General features: G+C 37.3%; 1 protein-coding gene across 1 annotated transcript in view; it reads left to right on the top strand.

Moving 5' to 3' along the window:
* Positions 1-3105: 3105 nt before the first annotated feature.
* LOC138765036 (immunoglobulin-like and fibronectin type III domain-containing protein 1) overlaps positions 3106-18772 on the top strand; it is a 52123-nt gene continuing 36456 nt past the window's right edge. The window contains exons 1-7 of the mRNA XM_069941684.1: positions 3106-3152; positions 11329-11411; positions 13794-13916; positions 15123-15262; positions 15801-15900; positions 16606-16647; positions 17473-17518. Of these exons, the coding sequence (XP_069797785.1) occupies positions 11369-11411; positions 13794-13916; positions 15123-15262; positions 15801-15900; positions 16606-16647; positions 17473-17518 (494 nt within the window). The 5' untranslated portion in view covers positions 3106-3152; positions 11329-11368. The remainder of the gene's footprint in view (positions 3153-11328; positions 11412-13793; positions 13917-15122; positions 15263-15800; positions 15901-16605; positions 16648-17472; positions 17519-18772) is intronic.

The following is an 18772-nucleotide window of genomic DNA, read 5'->3' as shown; positions in this document are numbered from 1 at the left end:
CTCGGTGGCACAGGAGCGGAGAAGTAAATTACTTGTGCAATGCTGGGGAATCCCGGCAAGTCTGGATCCTGTTTTTGGATTCCATGAAGGATTCAGCAATGGAGCCTAGTAAAGTATTTAACACCCGATGAAGAGGCTTCAGTCCAAAATGTCGATTATCCATTGCCTTCCAATGATCCTGCCCGACTCGCTGCATTGCTCTGGTTTTTTAGCATCTGCAGGCTTTCTTAGGACATAGAACACTATGGTACAGAACAAGCCCTTCAACAAACGATGATGTGCCAACTTCTACAAACCTACTCAACAAGCTAAACGTTCCCTACCTCACAGCCATAACCCGCTATTGTCCTTGCATCCATTAAGAGTAGTTTAAATGTGCCAGCCTCCACCACCACCCCAGGCACTGCATTCCAGGCACTCAATGTATACCACTGTCATCTCCCCAAAACTTTCCTCCCCTCACTTTGTACTTCCCCTCACTTGTCCTCTTGTGTTTTGCTACTCTTAACCCAGGAAAAAGTGCTCGTTTAACACCATTCTATCATTAAACCGTGGCAGACAAACTTACATTCTGTTGCTAACTCTACTTGACTGGCTGCTCCCTTTGTTATTGTTCAGTGTTGGATCAAATATTTTTAAAACATTTGAAGTAGCTTTACATTTTAAAGCTAAAATATTAATGAAAGGAAAATGGTAATTGGTCCAAAAACACATTTAAGGGATAGAAGTTAACTAAAAGCATCAATATCAAATAAAATAAAGAAACAAAACATATATTTTGTTTGCATTTGTCTTTCCAATCCAAGACAATCACCCCATTCAAATGGACTGTGCCGTGTTGCGTTCAGCATCCATTCCTGGGTAAAGCTGACAGATAAAGAGGCCAAATGCAGTTGCTGCTTCGCTCAGCATGGCTGAGCTCCACCCTCGACAGTGCCGAGTCCAGCAGTGGCTCCTAGCCTCCAGTGTGTTCCTGATTTCAGCGGTAAAATGCACAGGTGTAGAGGTCAGCAAGCTGGCCTGCATAACAAAACATTGATGTTTTACTGCAGAGCACCCAATCTAGCCCAGTATCTTTTCTTTATGTGTCACTCAGAGGACATGGTGAATACGTCCAATGATTTTGTCTCTCAGGAACTGAAAACTTGCAGCTGAAAGAAAGTAGACAGACCATGAACCCTTAGCTCCAGTTCACATGGACACATAAAACAATAATCAACCTTTACAGGCAATTCATAACAAACAAGAAACACATCTTCAGGCAAAATGACATCAGACTTTAACGATTGTACTCAGTCTTTATTGACCACTGCCCCTGCAGTGGAGCACTGATCTGTAGATAGGAGCCAGGTGCACTTCACCTGGTCTGAGTTCTCAAGTGTGTCACCAATCCCATTCAAGGACTTGTCCTTACAATAAAGAAGCACTGGATTAATTTTAGTCCAGCACATAATCTCGATTGTGTCATTGGATTCCCAAGGCTCAGTTTTAATGGCATCAAATGCAAAATGCACCAAGCTATCAGAAAATGGCTAAGTTTCTTTCTCAGTCAAAAAATGTGCCCTTGAGATTGGCGTATACAATCTCGTTGTATTATCAGTGCACAATGGATCAACGTTTAAATATTGGCATGTACTTTCATAATTCAACAAAGAAATGTGCAACTTTTCAAAAGGATACAAAATAAAACATCATCCTTCCCATTAACGTGCAACTGAAAAATCTTAAAATTACACATGACTAAAGTTTAAGTTTGTGATTGTTAATGCTAAATCAAAATTGGGATGTTTTAGTTTTTTTCTACATTATAAATATCATTGCAAAAATTAAATTTCATAATGATTATTTGTCATTGATTATTTAATATGTAGGGAGTTACTTTTGTTTTTAAATTTCACATCCAGAGCTAAAGTTCAGATAAGATTTGGGAAAGATGTACTTTCCTATCATTCATCCTTCATCAATCTTCAACATGAATAATTGCATCCATTGCTATTTACCTGATAATCTACAAGAAGTGACACTATCCAGCTGTATCCTGATGCTAAGGTTACAGCTGAATAGTAGGGAAGCTTTCATTTGGAATTGCATTCTCATTTTCATACCAGGATTACTTTGTTCATGGCTTCGAAACTAAAGAAACCAGTGGCGAGCACTGTAAGGGTTTGAATCTGGCATGGTCTCCAAGAAGTTTGTACATTCTCCCTGTGTCTGCATGGGTTTCCTCAATATGCGCCAGTTTCCTCCCACCCTTCAAATGTATGGGTGTTGTATGTCAATTGTGTGTATTTGGGTGGCACGGACTTTTGGGACAAAAGGACCTGTTACCGTGCTGTATGTCTAAAAAAAAGTAATTTAAAAAATGTATAAGGTGAAACAAATTGTATTTTTTCCCCTTTTCAGGTATATTTAGATGCAATTTGATTTGTTTTTTTTGTATAATAATTTGTATGTGCTGTACAGCTCTAAATGACCTGCATTCATATACCTTTCAAATCCCTTTCATACATGATTTTTGTTGTCCTGTAGAAAATCAATTCAATGCACATGTTCTAACAGCATGAAAGTTCTTAGTATCCAGATGTTCTAGTGACAATTAATTCTTAATACATTAAGTACATTCTGTAGTTGATATTATACAATGAACTCCCATCCAGATTTCAGTCTCAATTATTTCAATGGACCCAAATTGGGAAAAGGTTTATAACCACACTGTTGCATCAGTCAAACTGAGGACAATTTCACCAGTCTTTATTGGAGGATAAATGTTAGGTGTGACCATGTGGTTAATTCTCTTTGCCATTGACATCAAATCTTTTATATTTACCTTTAAAAGCAGACAGGTCCACTGTTTAAAATTACAACAAAGAGACAAGATTTCCAACTATGCAGCACTCCCTTTGCCCACTGGATTATTTGCTCTTGTGAACATTTTTATTAAAAAAAGCTAGCATAGTACATGTGAAATCTGAGAGTGACAGTCACTGACCACCAAGAGCTGGAAGAAACTTGACCCATTGCTTCATATCTCAGATAGATTTGTTGGCAAGATCTATGTAGCACTGGTGTTTACTGCAGAATAAAATATGACACTCTCAGGGATAAAGTACATTCATCCACTAAGGTTCAAGCTCTGCAGTTCAAATGGAAATGTATGTACAAGACTTCATTTATTATGTATTTGTGTATTTTGAACATTATCTGTTGCAATGTAATGGCTGTGATGAAGTAGTTGTATTTTGAAATGTAATTTATTTTGTAAATTGTAAATTGTATAGTGTGATGTATTTTGCAATGTAATGTAATGGCTGTGATGAAGAAGTTGTACTTTGTAACATTCATCTATATATCTATAGATATATTTAATATATATGTATATATATATATATATATATATACACACATATATATTTAATATATGTATATATTTATATATATAAATATATATACACATATATACACACAGTACTTGTTTTTTCAGTTTCATTGTAATCTTGGGAGTTCTTTTCTTCATTAAGTAATTGTTTTGGATATTGACTAAATGTCCTTTGCATATAGCTAGAGAGTTGTTGTTCTTGTAACAGTACTTACAATGTGCTTTTGAGTCTTTAGGCAGGTGAGAGTGAGAGAGGACTGGGAAAAGTCAAAGTGGCTGCACTTAAAATGCAATAATGACCAAAAATCATAGAATTACGTCGCCAAAAATGCAGAGACAAAATTAAAACCTAAACAGCCATTGTTCAATATATACCCATAAATTTTTTATAGGAATTATTATGGGGAACTTTGTGAGTAAAAAATAAAAGTTTCACCCAGTGTTCCACAGGCCTTGAGAACTGAATTTAATTTCTCTCCAAGTAAAACTTGCATTAATTTGTGCATTAACAAAGACCACATTGATCCCAAATTATTCTTTTTTTTTTCCAATGTGCTCTATTAAGTTCAAGAATGCTAACTGGGCAGAGTTTGATAATTAAGTGAGGAAGTATTTTTTTTTAAAATGGTGACAATTTTAACAAATCTGGGCCACCATCCATCTACAAGTTACCTAATTTTATCCGGAAAATAACCTCAAAAATTGATATTGAACCTTTTACATTACGCCACATCAACTCGTTTCTAAACAAAACTTTTAAAATTGTAATTGATTTATTAAGTTCGATCTTAATTTTTTTTGGAGAAAACCTGTGATCCTGGAAACAGATTCAATTTGTTAAAACATTTGATGATGATTAATTCAATCAGTTAGCATGTAAGCAAGGTTACTGCCATTGCACAAAAACTGTTCCAAAGCCTTCTAATTATCTTAATTTGCACTTGAATTCTATAATGCTCTGAATGATTTTGCCTAATTTAGATGAATTGCACTTATAAGATACATCAATAGTGTTAAATATATATCAGACCAAGTAAGGAAAAAAATGTACTTTAAGAGCAGGTTATTTTATGCAAAAAAACCCATTGAAATATGACAGAATATCTGGGTGAGACTACCAGTGGAGTCATTGGGGGAGTTTTTTTCATGATCTTAAACTTGCCTCCCTTGCCCTCTCCCTCGCTTCCCCTCCCCAACTCTCTTGTTCTCATCACAGAGCACACTGCAGCTGGTAAATACTTCATCAGTCAGCTGCAGTGTATATTTTACCTTGTGCTGTTGAGTGACTTACCGCAATCACTGGCTGAAAAAGAAATTCAAGTCTGTGCTTATATAATTAAAAGCATGCATAATCATGCAATGGAAAATCAGAGCAAGTGAAAAATAAACTGCAACTGCTGGAAATCTGAAATAAAAACAAAATATGCTGGAAATACCCAGCAGTTCAGTCAGCAATGAAAAGAGCTAAACCTTTTTCTTTGCACTCACATTCCACTTAAAGTATTCCCTATGCCATAGGTGCTCTGTGATTAGTAAGGGATTGCTTAAGGTGGTATGCAGGTGGAAAGAAAAAGTTTGAAAACCACTGTTTTAATCGTACCTCATTGACTTGTTATGTGCACGGTTTCATAACTCCAAAGGAAATGGGCCAATGACAATGTTTCTCAAGCAAAATATTTCAGTAACAACTGGGTCTAGAGCAGTGATTCTCAACCTTCCCTTCCCATTCATACACAACCTTAAGCAATCCCTTACTAATCACAGAACACCAATGGAATAGGGATTACTTAAAGTGGAAAGAAGTTTGAGAATCACTGAGCTAAAATTACAGATAGAAGGCCCTTTACTTAGCTTCAGTTTTATACATGAACAGCACACTGTTGGGAAATAGACAATAAATTTCATATAGATTAATACATTTCTGGACATTAAAACATTCAAGGGGTGGGAAAATAGGGTAGAGAGATTGACCTCAAATTGAATATTACAGAGATTGTTACATAATGGAGGCTCAAAAGGTTGAACATCCTCAATCTGCATTTCTCTCATTTTTATCATTTCAGCTAACTACACAATTTTGGAGATTTAAAAAAAAAGTTTGTGAAGATATTAGCAGTTATATGTTGGGAAGGTAGGCTGTCTTGCCATTAACTATGAGTTATCGATTTAAAAAAAAACACATCAAAACATCTTAGAGTTTAAAACCAGATGGAGTTTTGTGTGTGGTTGGTTCCATCTAGTGGATTTAATCTGTATTCTGTGCACCCTGCATAGTTGAGCTGAACTGGTCTAAATGAAGAAGTGTTTTATCAGGGTTCTGTTAACAGGACACTTGTTCACTTAATATTAAATGTATATAGAGGGATAGAGTTACATATAATTAAATGTACAAAGTGTCAATGGCATTGACCTTAAAGAAATATCAAAAATTAATTGGAGTATTTTTGTTTTAAACTTGCAATATTTCTAAATATTCTTATGCAAGGTATTAAAATATATTAACAATTTCCTCTGAGTAGACACCAAGAAACAACTGTCTGCACTTGAAGTCTCTACTAAAATCACATTGAAATCATTTATTGTATGAGCATCTTGATCTATTATTTGATGCATATCATTAGCTGGATTAGATAGAAAGAGAGGCAGGGCACAGATATAGAGACTGTTGGACAGACAAATGGATAACAGTGTGGCCGTTAATAGATCAACCGCATCACAGCCCTGTGACCCTAGTTCAGTCCCAACCTTCACGGCTGTGTGGAGCTGACATGTTCTTAAGACTGCGTAGACTTTGTTTGAATGGAATAGTTTTCCCTGTCATCTCAAAGTCTTGTAGGTTGAGAGGTTAACTGGCAGGGTAAATTGCCCCTGATGTGCAGGAAAGTGGTTAGATATTGGAAATGTGGAGACAATGGGAATTAGATTGGGAATTAGATTGGGAATTAGATTGGGAATTAGATTGGGAATTAGATTGGGAATTAGATTGGGAATTAGATTGCTTTGTGAGCTGGCACAAACTTGATAGGCCAAAGTGGCTCCCTTCCATGTCAAAGAAATATTGAAAATAAAGGCAAGATGCAGCTTTATTGCAGTTTTATTCTCTGAATAATACAGTACAGCATAAAATCTATTATCAATTTATAATACCAAAATATTGAGTGTTCTCGTACTGCTGAATGTTTATCACATTCATCCAGATGAGTTGAACAAGTGCTCAAAGTCATTCATGTTTCTAATCCCTCCACATACATAGAAAGAGATCGTTGAACAGTATGGTAATAGAGATACGTAGTTTGCAAGGTTTCACATTATACATTGTTCTAAATGCCAAATCAAACCTGAATCTTAAATTCTCTGCTTATTGCTTAGATCATTTTTAATTTGGCACTTTTCACTTGGGACTTTGCCACAAGATTCTCTTCAATTCAGTCATACTGAGATACATTACCTTCACAAAACAGATAATTACAAAATAGTGAAGCAATTTACTGTTATCTTTGCACTTCAATAACCCTTCATGGGCATGCTGGAATTCCCAATTAAAATCTCTTTATTATATTTGCAAAATAAATTATTTGTCAATAAAAGTCACATTTAGTGCCATTGAATATTTTGGATAAAATTTATTGTTAATCTCTTGTTGCTGGCAAATGATTACAAGTTTTTGAAGGTATGCAAGAAGGATGAGTCAATGCATGTCTGGATCTCAGAAGCAGTCAGAAGAAACTATAGAAGGGAATATGGTGGGAGGGGTTGTTGTGTACTCATTTCACTTTTATTCTGAATGGGTCCCCAGCCAGTTCTGATCGGGTTGGCAAGGCCCAAAATGACATTGGACTTTGCAGTCATAAATATCCAGATGTCCTGTCGCTGAAATGGATGTCAGAACTGCCAAGGCTTAAATCTTCACAAATATCTGACACATGGCTGCAACCAAATAGAGGGTAAAGCATTGTGAAGCTATAAAGCAAGGTAGAAAGCTAACTGAATGTAGGATATAAAAAGGTTTTAAGAGAATGTAAACAAGTAAATATAATGAAAGGGTTCTCATCTATACTATATTTTATCATTTTAAAATATTTTTTTGAATTTAATAGAAAAAGTCCTTTATACATGGTCTTCTAATTAACAAATCAAATCATATACATACCACAGGTAAATTGTAAATCAGAAGTATATAATGATAATTATTTACTTAACATATTCCATTCAAAACATAATATAGCCAAAATTAATTCCCTTACATAAAAAAGGATTTTATACCTTATTCAGTGATATGATCAAGATTAATGATCCCCAGTTAAATCCATCTTTATCTAGTTTATCTCTATCAATAAAAAGAAAAAGGAAAGATAAAATAACCCCTAATAATCCAACCCCTCCCTCTAAACAAGGTTAACTTGTATTAATGATACAGATAATGAATCGAATAACTTCAAATACCAGACAGGGAGTCTCTGGGACATCTGTACACCCTAAATCTTCAAGCTATTTTATCAATGAAGTTTCTTTAATTTAAGTTTCTAAATTTGCCACAGTAATTAAGAGGAAATTAGATTAACAAAAAGATAAATATACGAGTTAAAATAGGCTGAACGCAAATCTGAAAAATGCAATGAAACCTTAAAAGTCATTTGACCTGTGATTATATGGATTAAAGAAAAACTATCCTTGTTGAAATATATTGAATGATTTGAAGTTCCTGCACTTGTAATTTAGATACGAAATAAACCTGCCAGAGAATCATTTCACGTATGCTTTTAATCATGTGGCAAGCATTGATTACAGTGATCTGGCAGTGAAAGTTGCCCATTGCAAGACTGTCTTTCTTTACCATAGAAGTAAACGACACAGGAGAAGGCCAATGGTCCATGGTGAACACTGTAGCCAAAATTAGATGAACAACAAATGTCACTTCTCAACTCTTGGCCAAATAGCATTGCACATTATGAAACTGACTGTAATCATCCATTACTGTTGGAATTGTATATTTTTCTTTCTATTTCTGATTTAACATTACATTGGCACTCAGTACGGTTCATCTGATAAGTGAGAAGTTGCAGCCCTGTACAAACACATCATGGATTTATCAGAGTGTAGAAAGACTGTTCTTTCTTGTCCTTCTGGCAAGTTTCAGGGGAAAAAATTACCACTATGAAACATTTGATCTCACACTTAAATAACCAAATGACCTTGCCATATAGTAAGAGATTAATTAAGGTGGTATGTGAGTGAAGAAAATGAAATTAAGAACCACTGCAATATACCTTTGATTCAGCATCCATCAAAAATATGCTAATTACAACTTACCCATTCAGGAAATATAGTTAATCAAATATTGACATTCTGGACTAATGTGCTCATAGGCATATCTAAGGTATGGCAGGTGGGGCACAGAACCAGGGCACCACTGTCCTCTCTTTACCCGCCAAATATCAGAGTCCCTAGCCTAATACGGGCGGCTTTGGGGCAGTTCCAGCATGCAAACGGCATCTGGCAGTGGCTCAATGTGGCTCTTCCAGTGCCAGCCAGGGAAACAAAGAACGGTTCCAGCTGTGTGGGAGATTATGGGTAGGGAAGATGGCCATTTTGCCCATTGATCCCACATTGAGCCGCTGGCACCAATTAGCAGCCCCAAAGCAGCCCAGTGAGGTGCTGGAGGCCGGGCGGCTGGCGCAGCTGTCATAGCACGTCCCGGCCACGCGCTCCCCACTGACTGCCCTCCTGCAGTGATTTTCCAATTAATACCTCGCCAATCTCACTGCAGCCTGCCTGCCCTATATCCTGCACCCTAAACAACCTAACAGCAATCTATCGCCAAAATGAGGACTCCTAGTGATCAGGAAGAGGGAAGGGGGTAAAGACTGACTGGTCTCTCCCAACAGGTATCCACAACCTGTGTGTGTGGTGAAGGATGCTTAAAATGGAAACTATGTCATACAGTTAGTGTGCGATGGTTTTTTTTACTGCATTTTTTTTTAAAATCAGGGGAACACCAAGGTCGGTGGCAGCCCTAGGGTACCACTTGTCCTAGATATACCAGTGAAAGTGCTCAGTTATCATTTGAAACTGCTGAGTTTCAAGGAACCTTGAGCATATAATACTTTGATAGAATTCAACGTCTTGGCTTCTTTATAGAACATTGACTGGCCTCATTCAGAATATTGTGTTCTGTTTTCATTGCCTCATAATAATTAGTATGCAGAGTCATTGGTCCAGAAGAAATTTCCAGGAATAATGTACAGTTAGAAGGATAAATTGAAGAGCCTGGGACTTTCTGAAAGTATAGTAAAACTCCTGGTATCTAGCACCTATGGGGATTGGTAGGTGTCAGTTAAGAGTATTTGCCGGATGCTTGAGATTGTGTGTTGTGTGATTGGCAACCTAACTGTGAGGCATGGTAATTTTAAATTTCCATATTTTACACCTAGTTATTTTCCGTGATTATTTTATTTCTGCTTGAAACTGCTGGTTGCTTGAATTCTGGGTAACAGGAATTTTACTGTTGTAAATAAAGCATCGTGGGGTCTGGAATGAGTGGATAGTGGAAGGCTGTTCTCATTGTGAAGACAGCTTAGGAGTGTGGTCACGATTTAAAAACATGGGCTTCTGGGACACCTGAGCAGTTTGATTTCCAAAAAGATTACTGAGAAGTTCCCATATACATCAATTAAACCCAAGACAATGTGGCTGTATTAATTGGGCTACAATTCAGGTTCTCAACCTTTTTCTTTCCACTCACATACTACTTTAAGTAATCCCTTTGCTGTCGGGATTGCTTAAGGTGGTGTGTGGGTGGAAATAAAAGGTTTGAAACCGTACCTAATTGACTCGTCATGTGCACGGTTTCACAACTCTAAAGGAAATGGGCCAATTACCATTTTTTTCCTCAAGCAAAACTATTTCAGTAACTATTGGGTCTAGAGCAGTGATTCTCAACCTTCCTTTCCCACTCACATACCACTTTAAGCAATCCCTTACTAATCACAAAAGCACCTATGGCATAGGGATTACTTAAGGTGGTATGTGAGTGGAAAGAAAAAGGTTGAGAACCCCTGGCCTACATCAAGCCTCCAGCTAAGATATTTTGCATCATAATGGAGATAAAAGCTTCCACACCAGATTTTATTTTGTAATTTAGAACAAAACATGGTTATAGCCATATTTTAATCATAATTACCTATCAATTGGAATGCTTTTAAATTTTGTTTTTTTAATTTTAAATTGTAAAAATGTTAAATTTCGATGGTAACAGCCCCTTTCGGCCCACAAGCCCATGCTGCCCAATTCTTTCTTTGGCTTGGCTTCGCGGACGAAGATTTATGGAGGGGGTAAAAAGTCCACGTCAGCTGCAGACTCGTTTGTGGCTGACAAGTCCGATGCGGGACAGGCAGACACGATTGCAGCGGTTGCAGGGGAAAATTGGTTGGTTGGGGATGGGTCAATTAATCTACAACTCCCAGTATGTTTGTGTACCTAGATTCAGCTCTCATGCTTTTTATTTGGATGTCTTGTCTGGATTCCATCTTCAGAAGATTCTTAGATCAGCCATGCAAATTACTTCGATCCAGCAAATGTGTTTGAATATCTGTTGACTTTGTAGTATGCTCTCGTTGTAAATATGCCGAAGGAAACATTTATCAGGCTAAAATACGGAAGTAAACAATGTCCCTGTTATTTAATCACTTGCTACTAATATTTGTTCATAAAAAGTATAAAAATGAAATGTGTTTTGAGTTTGGAGATTCTGATGAGATCTCCAAGAGAACGACTGCTTGCCATGTAAAATAAAGATCTTTACCAACTTTAATCGCTACGAGTTGATCTATGTGACAGTGATCAGGTGTAATATTGTTGATGGAGGCACAGTTCTTCAAATTCTTTAAAAAGAAAAATCAAAGTAGTTTTAGAAAATCAAATGATGAAATGCATTATTTTCTTTCAATGAACAGTTTTCAATCAATCTTTTGAGCAAGTGGCAAGAGCGAAGCCATGGACAAGAAAGTTAATCAACCAATTAAAAGCTTCACGCCAGGTAAACCCCTCTTTTTTTTTGTGGAACATGCTTTCTTTTAGTGCAGTGGAAAACTGAAGAAGTTTAAAAAAAGTTCCAAGAATCGTAATGTCCATTTGTTCTTTATAACATGAGATCCTTGATGCACATTTGAGTTATATTGAACGCAGGTCAGCTCTAACTCACAGAATGATATACTGGAGAGTATTGTCTCTTTCCACATTGCAACTATCAGCTCTTTCCCAAACACCAAAACATTCTGACCATCTTTGCCAAGTTCTTTTTTTTCCAATTATTTACAAAATAATTACAAAAAGCCCACCTTCAAATCATGGGGCAACTAATTATTTCTTAAGTGATTCCACTATGGTGGCTGCATCGTCATTCCGACAGGTCCATTTCATACATTCACTCTAAACTGAAAACTTACTGCCCTCATTTATCTCCCTTTTACAATCTGAAGATGAAGTTTTGATTCAATTATATTTTGGCTTTTTAATCCTTTCCTGAACATAATGTAATTTCTGAAGGATAAAAACTTCCAACTTCTGGCCTGGAGGTTTAGAATCCACAATGCTGGTATTTCCAACTACAGCATCTAAGCAATTTACAATTCTTTGGGTTACACACCAGTCAGCAACAATAGAAATTCGCCCAGTGTTATATTTAAAATACTATTTTTTTAATTATTGATTAATGCCTTATCTAATTTATCTACACTTATCTAAAATTATCCAAACTTATCTTCACTTAACCCCCCAACTATGCGCAAAAATACTTATGTGCCTTTGTCACTACAGCTCAGGCCTAATTCTGGAAAGGCAGTTCAAAGTTCAGTCTCAGAAAATCCAATGTCGGCATGCAGGCTTAAGATGGATGCAAAGAAGTTCACAAAGGAGCTGGGAGAGACTGGGGTGACAGACTGTTTATTAACTCACAAAATCCTTGTGGAGGTGTTTCCATAGAAATGTCCTTTTTCTTTTAGCCACAGTAGGGTTCAACAATTCCTTTCAGAAGTGTCTTTTCCTTTGCCTCACTGGGATTCAACAAGTCCCCTTTCACAGTGACCTCTCTTTTTTGGTCACAGAGTAGCAATATAAAATCAAATTGTCTATCACCACATTAGGCCACATTCAGCACAGCATCCCTTCAAAGGGTGCCTCTCCAAATGCTGTCTCCTTAAAATGGCCACTACTCATTCCACTATAACATGGGGAAATCAGATTGCCTATAACCACACACAAGGCCACTTCAGTTCTGTATTACTTCTAAGAGCTCTGCTCCACAGCACTGCTCCATTAAAATAACCCCTACTCATTCCCCTACAACACAGAGAAATCTGACAACTTGTCTGTTATCACACGTGGACACTTCAGCACAGCGTCCCTTCAAAAGATGCTACTTCCTTAAAATGGCCTCTGAGCAAAACAGTGCTCTGTGTCTTCAACACGCTGGTCACAGGGTCTCTGCACCTGTGTTCTAGGGACACTGCCTTGCTTCTTCAAAAGTATCCAATTTGAGTGCAGGTTGTCCTCAGCCTGTCAGCTCAGTCATTCTCCCATATCTTGCAGGGCTGTTAAATTTGTTCTCTTAACATGACAGTCCAACTCAATTGAAAATGAACTAGAAGTACAGAATACTATTGTGATATGTTTCCTCCATTGTATATAGTTATTGTTGACTATTGTACTTATGGAGCTGGCCCACCCACTGATGACTCATACCCTATGACTCCTCCCTTGTGGTGGTGGGCCATTAAGGTAGAGCCACCTCTTCCTTCCCTCCATTCCTATACCTGGATCTGGGCCAGCAAGGTTCTTCTGTATATTAAAGCCCATTGTTCCCTCAGTCTAGTCTCGGTGGTTACTGGTAGCGCCTATCAACTACATACTTTTGAAAAAAAAATGTTGTAATATCACCATTTTCTTCACAGCTACAATGCTCCATTGAGAAATTAGGGCAATGCACACACTATTGTATCAAGACTTGGAGTGGTTCCAGATCATTCAAGTTTATTGACATCTAATTGCACAAGTATAACCTGACAAAACAGCATTCTCCGGTCCTTGGTGCAAAAACATGCAGACACACAACCAGACATCACATACATGGGGACAAACAGTATATATGCAGTGTTCTATGTACTAATAAATAAGTGTTGTTTCTTGAATATGAGAGCCTCAGATGGTTAGTGTCAACAGTTCCTTTGGTCGTTCAGCATTCTCACTGCCTGCGGGGCAAAATTGTTCCCCAGCCTGGAGTAACTGAAAGATGCTGTGTGCAGGTTCAAAGCAGTTAAAATGCCAACATCCCAATGAAAATGAGGGGAAACAGTTAAAAATTATTACAAGTCCTTCACTAAAAACAATGAACATTTTTCTCAAATCTTCTTGAAATCTGTAGGTGTCAAGTTAAAGAAATCATCGGTTCCAGGTGTCACTCTGGTAGAATTCACTGAAAATGTCCCAGAAGGATGCAGTGCACCCAACATTGAACGCCGACCAATCTCAATGACCATGCAGGAGGGTAAGGAAATGAAGGTGCAGAGAGCTCAAAAGCGTGAGCATCTATCTTTGAGACCCTTCCCCTTGAGAAAATCTTCCTTAAATCTCAGCTTCAAGTTAGACAATATTTGTACTGCCAGTTTCTTCAGTGGAGCAACACGAGCTTTGATACTCAGCTGAGAGCATGAACCTGAACTGCTAAAAGTGGAGTGAGATTGTCTTATTTTGAAGCTGAATATGGAAATGTGACAAAGTCTAAATTGGCAAGCAACTAGACCAACTCATAGCATTCTCAAATAAATGTGTCAAAATCAATTGTTGCATTTAGATTAAATAAAGAGGTCATTTCTCCCACAGGATATACCCATGGATATTGATTTAAGATCACCAAAAACAAAGCTAAATGCTACATAACATTTTCAAAAATCCATCGAGTTGGTCAGGATCTGAAATACATTCAAGAGCAAGGATGATGAAAGCGGATTCAAATGTAATTTTCCAAACTTGACCATGACAGACTTTAAAAGCAAACGTATGAAAGGCCATACTGAAGAGAGCAGAGGAGTTGGAGATAGAGTTGGCTCAAAGGCTTCCTATCTGAGTGAAAAATTCTACCGAACTAACTCTGCAGATCAGATGTGAAGCAGTCCTGGAATGATCAGGGATTGAATCATTTGACACTCCTATTTCTGACAAGTAGAGACTCCCAAGAGTTAATGGTGAGATTGGATCTTGTGCCATACGTACAGGATCCTGTAATCTCACGCAGCAACATATTAATTTTCTATTCTTCAGAGCATAGAATTGGAAGCAAAAACTGTTGATTGTGAACCAATATTCCTGCTCACCTTTCCCTTGATACTTATCTGGTATGGAATCCAACTTGATTGCGATGTATCCATAATTTTTTTTTTAATTTAAAGACATACCGTATAGTAACAGGCCCTTTCCTTCCAAAAGCCAGTGCTGCCCAATTATATCCAGTTGTGTACACCACCTGTACATTTTGAATGATGGGAGAATATTGGAGTATCCAGAAGAAACTCATGCAGACACAGGGAGAGTGTACAAATACCTAACAGACAGCACGGGATTCGAACACGAGTCGCTGCCACTGTAACAGCATTACTCTAACCGTGCCACCGAAATGCTGTAAAGAAAATTCCAACTATAATTTGCGTGGCTTGGAAGTATTTTAATTATGATCCATTTATCTTTCTTTATCAAGGTAAAAGTACCAGTTTTAAAGCAGTCGTACGAGGAAATCCAATGCCTTCTGTAGTCTGGAGCATCAAAGAGAAAAATCTAACAAATGATGACCATTACAAGATCTACTATGATACGATTACAAATGAACATATTTTGCAGGTAATAATAGTACTTGCGCTATAAATCTGATTCTAATTCCTGTATGACATTTAGAAGACTGTGATGTATTATCAGTTTCATTTTCTTGAGAAGGCTGGTGTATTTTAGTTGGGCCAGAATATGGATATTATTAGCTTGATTTTTCATAGTGTTTTTAAATATGCTAAATTACTTCTGAATCAAGATGTTGCACTGTTAAACCACTTCCACTATATAAAATCTGTTTATACAGGGCTCCCTGTATTCCTACAGGGGTTCATGTTTTCTTTCATCTCTCCCAGTAAAAATATTACAGAATCAGAAACACATGGCCAATCCGTATCGACCAAATATTTGCAATTTAATACAAAATGTATTTCACAGTCCTTGCAATTTAATGCAGCAATGGGATGATATACAACTTTCAACACTGGTTTTACAATGTTTGCAATCCTCTTCATGGGGTATAATGGATTAAGAATCATTCACTGAGTTTGCGATGGCAATGAAATTGTACAAAGAATTTCAAATAGAGTAATTCATTGTATTGTTATTTAAGCTGAAACAACTGACTCCAGAGGATGCTGGATCCTACAAGTGTACCTTTAGTAATGAATATGGAGAAGCCAGGTGTGTAACAAACCTGAATATTATAGAAGGTGAGTATCTATCAGAATACCTTGATAATATTCAAAGTTGACATCTTGAATTAGCATTTTGAATAAACAAGTAATCATCTATACATCTGCATTGCTCTGATCACTGATCCCCATGCAACCTCAATCGAGATTTCTCTAGCACCAAAGTATGAGAAAGGAGTACATGATTAAAAATCAATTCCAAATAAGTCCTTTATGTTCACCAATGGCCATTGTAAGCAGCATATCTGTCCTCTAAGAGATCAAGTTATACATGGTATGTTTAATAAATGAGATGCCAATGTTGAAGTTCCAAAATTGAATGTAAATAATATTAAAATACATAGATTCATAACAAATGACATTATTTCTGGAGCGAACTCGATTATTTATGAATGACAAAGTTGGAAGCGAGTCATGTGCAATCCTACATCCAAGACAGAAATAAATAAGCCAATCAAAAAATTTAAGATTTTCCAAGTTTTGCTGAAATCTTCAAGGCTTCTGTTTGTAATTTTAAACTGCTTGGTGATAAAATATAATCAATTCATGTTTTCAAACTTGAGAAATAGCTGAAGTAAGCCGTTCTACCCCCTTGTGCTTTCTGAATTATGGCGTAACTCTTACTTAAGTGCAACCTTCTTGACATTTTTGCTGCTCTTCCATTGCCATTTTTGTATCTTCATGACCGAATGCATCCTTCTTTGTTCACATGAATATAATTAGTTGGCTTCAAGAAGAAACTTAAAAAACCTGGAAAAATACAAGGTGAGTATAGATGATTCACAAAATTGAATCATTTCTTTGTATCTTGCAAAGTAACCTTACTTGGGATAGGCTCGTTAAAATAAATTGTAAAAAAAAAGAAATATGCATTTCTTTATAACTACTTGAAAGACAATAACAAAAGACCACCTTCTGGCTGATTCTGGAATAGCAGTGCTTGCAATAACACAATTCACTGAATAGACCACATTTTCTTCAAACCTCCTCCACCATCTTACAAGATCTCAGCTGATCCTGGCCCATAACCACATTTTGTCAGCTGTTCCCCATATCCCTGATTTCCTGGTAATCTTGGCCTCAATAATTTAGTGTCCATGACCTGCTAAGATTCCAAAGCTTCACAACTCTCTCCATAAACAAGTTCCCCTCATCTCTAAATGTCCAACTGCTCATTCTGAGAATGTGCCCCATCGGTCCAGAGCCTCCTCCAAATCTCTATGGCATCTTGTATTCATTAGTGAGATCTGCTCCCGGTAATGTTAGTGGAAAAATATCAGGCAAAGAAAACTTGGCTGCAGTAATGGCTTCATCCAGAGAAGGCTAACATTACTAACTCTTTATTTTAATGTATTGCTAATTTATATGTCTTTATATTTATCGCCAATAACCAGCATTAAGTGTGCTAAATAGCCTCTACCTTTGGAATTCAATGTACTATTGAATTCTGCTTTCAAATTTATCCCATGTGCTGTTGCAACTCCTTCATGCAAGTAATGCTTCAGACCAAGAACTATTTTTCTGGCAATAAAGGCCAATAATTTGGTCCGTCTTAAATATATTGTGATCTTTCTGTTCTATTTTCCAAAGAAAATGTTCCAGATCCTGGGGATTTTCGGAAGATGCTGAAAAAATGGTAATAACTAGAAGAATGTACCATTTATAATTTTATCTTAAGCATGTGGTTAATCAAGTTCAGATTTATTGACAGAGTATATAAATGACATCATATACGACACTGTCCCTGAGATTCTTTAATCTGCAGGCAAGGCAGAATTGCCACTAATTGGCAGTGTAAAACACTGTACTCAAGAAGATACATAAACATGTAAACAAATAAAGAAACAAATAAACTGTGCAATAGAGAGGAAAAACAATCAATAAAGTGAAGAAGCAGAGTCCTTAAAAACTGTAATTTTCTGATTAAGTGTTGTTGAGGAGATTGATGGTGGAGGTAGCAGCTATTCCTGAACCAGGCAGTAGGAGTCTTATGGCATCTATACCTCTTTCCTGATGGTAGCAGTGAGAACAGAGTGTGTGCTGGATGATGTGGCTCCTTGATGATGGCTGATGGTCTCCAATGGCAGCATTCCCTGTAGATGTTTCAATGGTAGGGAAGGTTTTGCCTGTGATGTCCTTGATTGTTTCCACTACCTTTTGCAGGATTCTCCACTCAGGGGTACTGGTGTCCCCTTACCTGACTGTGATTCAGCTGGTCAGCACACTTTCTATTGCATGACTGCAGAAATTGGCCAGCTTTTCTGATGTCATACAAAACTCCTGAGGAAGTAAGGGCACGAACATGCTTTCTTCGTAATGCGATTAGGGTGTTGGATCCAGGAAAGATCCTCCGAGATAGTGAGTCCCAAGAACCTCTCCACCTCTGATTCCCTGATGATCACTGAATTGTACACTTTTGGCTTTCCTTTCCTGAAGTCAATAATCAGCTTCTTGGTTTTGGTGACATTGAGTGCGAGGTGGTTGTTGTTTCTGCCAAGTTTTCAATTTCTCTCCTGCCTGTTGGCTCATCACCCTTTTTTATACAACCCACTACTCTGGTATTATCAGCAAATTTGAAAATGGTGTTGCTGCCATCCTGAGCCACCCAGATATAGCTGTATAACAAATAGAACGGGAGGCTAAGAAAGCAGCCCCATAGTGCTCTGTGTCTGATGGAGAGAGATTGCGGAGATTATCTCACCAATCCTCACTGATTGTGGTCTAGAAGCGAGGAAAACCAGGATTCAATTACACGGTGGGGTGTTGAGCCCCAGTTCTTGGAGTTTGCTGATCAATCTTTTTAAGAAGATCCTGGACCACCAATTAGAATTTGCACAGATCAGAAAAAAAGACGTTGAAAGTCTGCAACCTGTACTAGAAAAGTAATAAA

The sequence above is a fragment of the Narcine bancroftii genome, chromosome 5 (assembly GCF_036971445.1).
Source record: "Narcine bancroftii isolate sNarBan1 chromosome 5, sNarBan1.hap1, whole genome shotgun sequence".
Taxonomy (NCBI): Eukaryota; Metazoa; Chordata; class Chondrichthyes; order Torpediniformes; family Narcinidae; genus Narcine; species Narcine bancroftii.
Note: the sequence above shows the minus strand (reverse complement) of the source record. Positions and strands in the feature narration are given on the sequence as shown.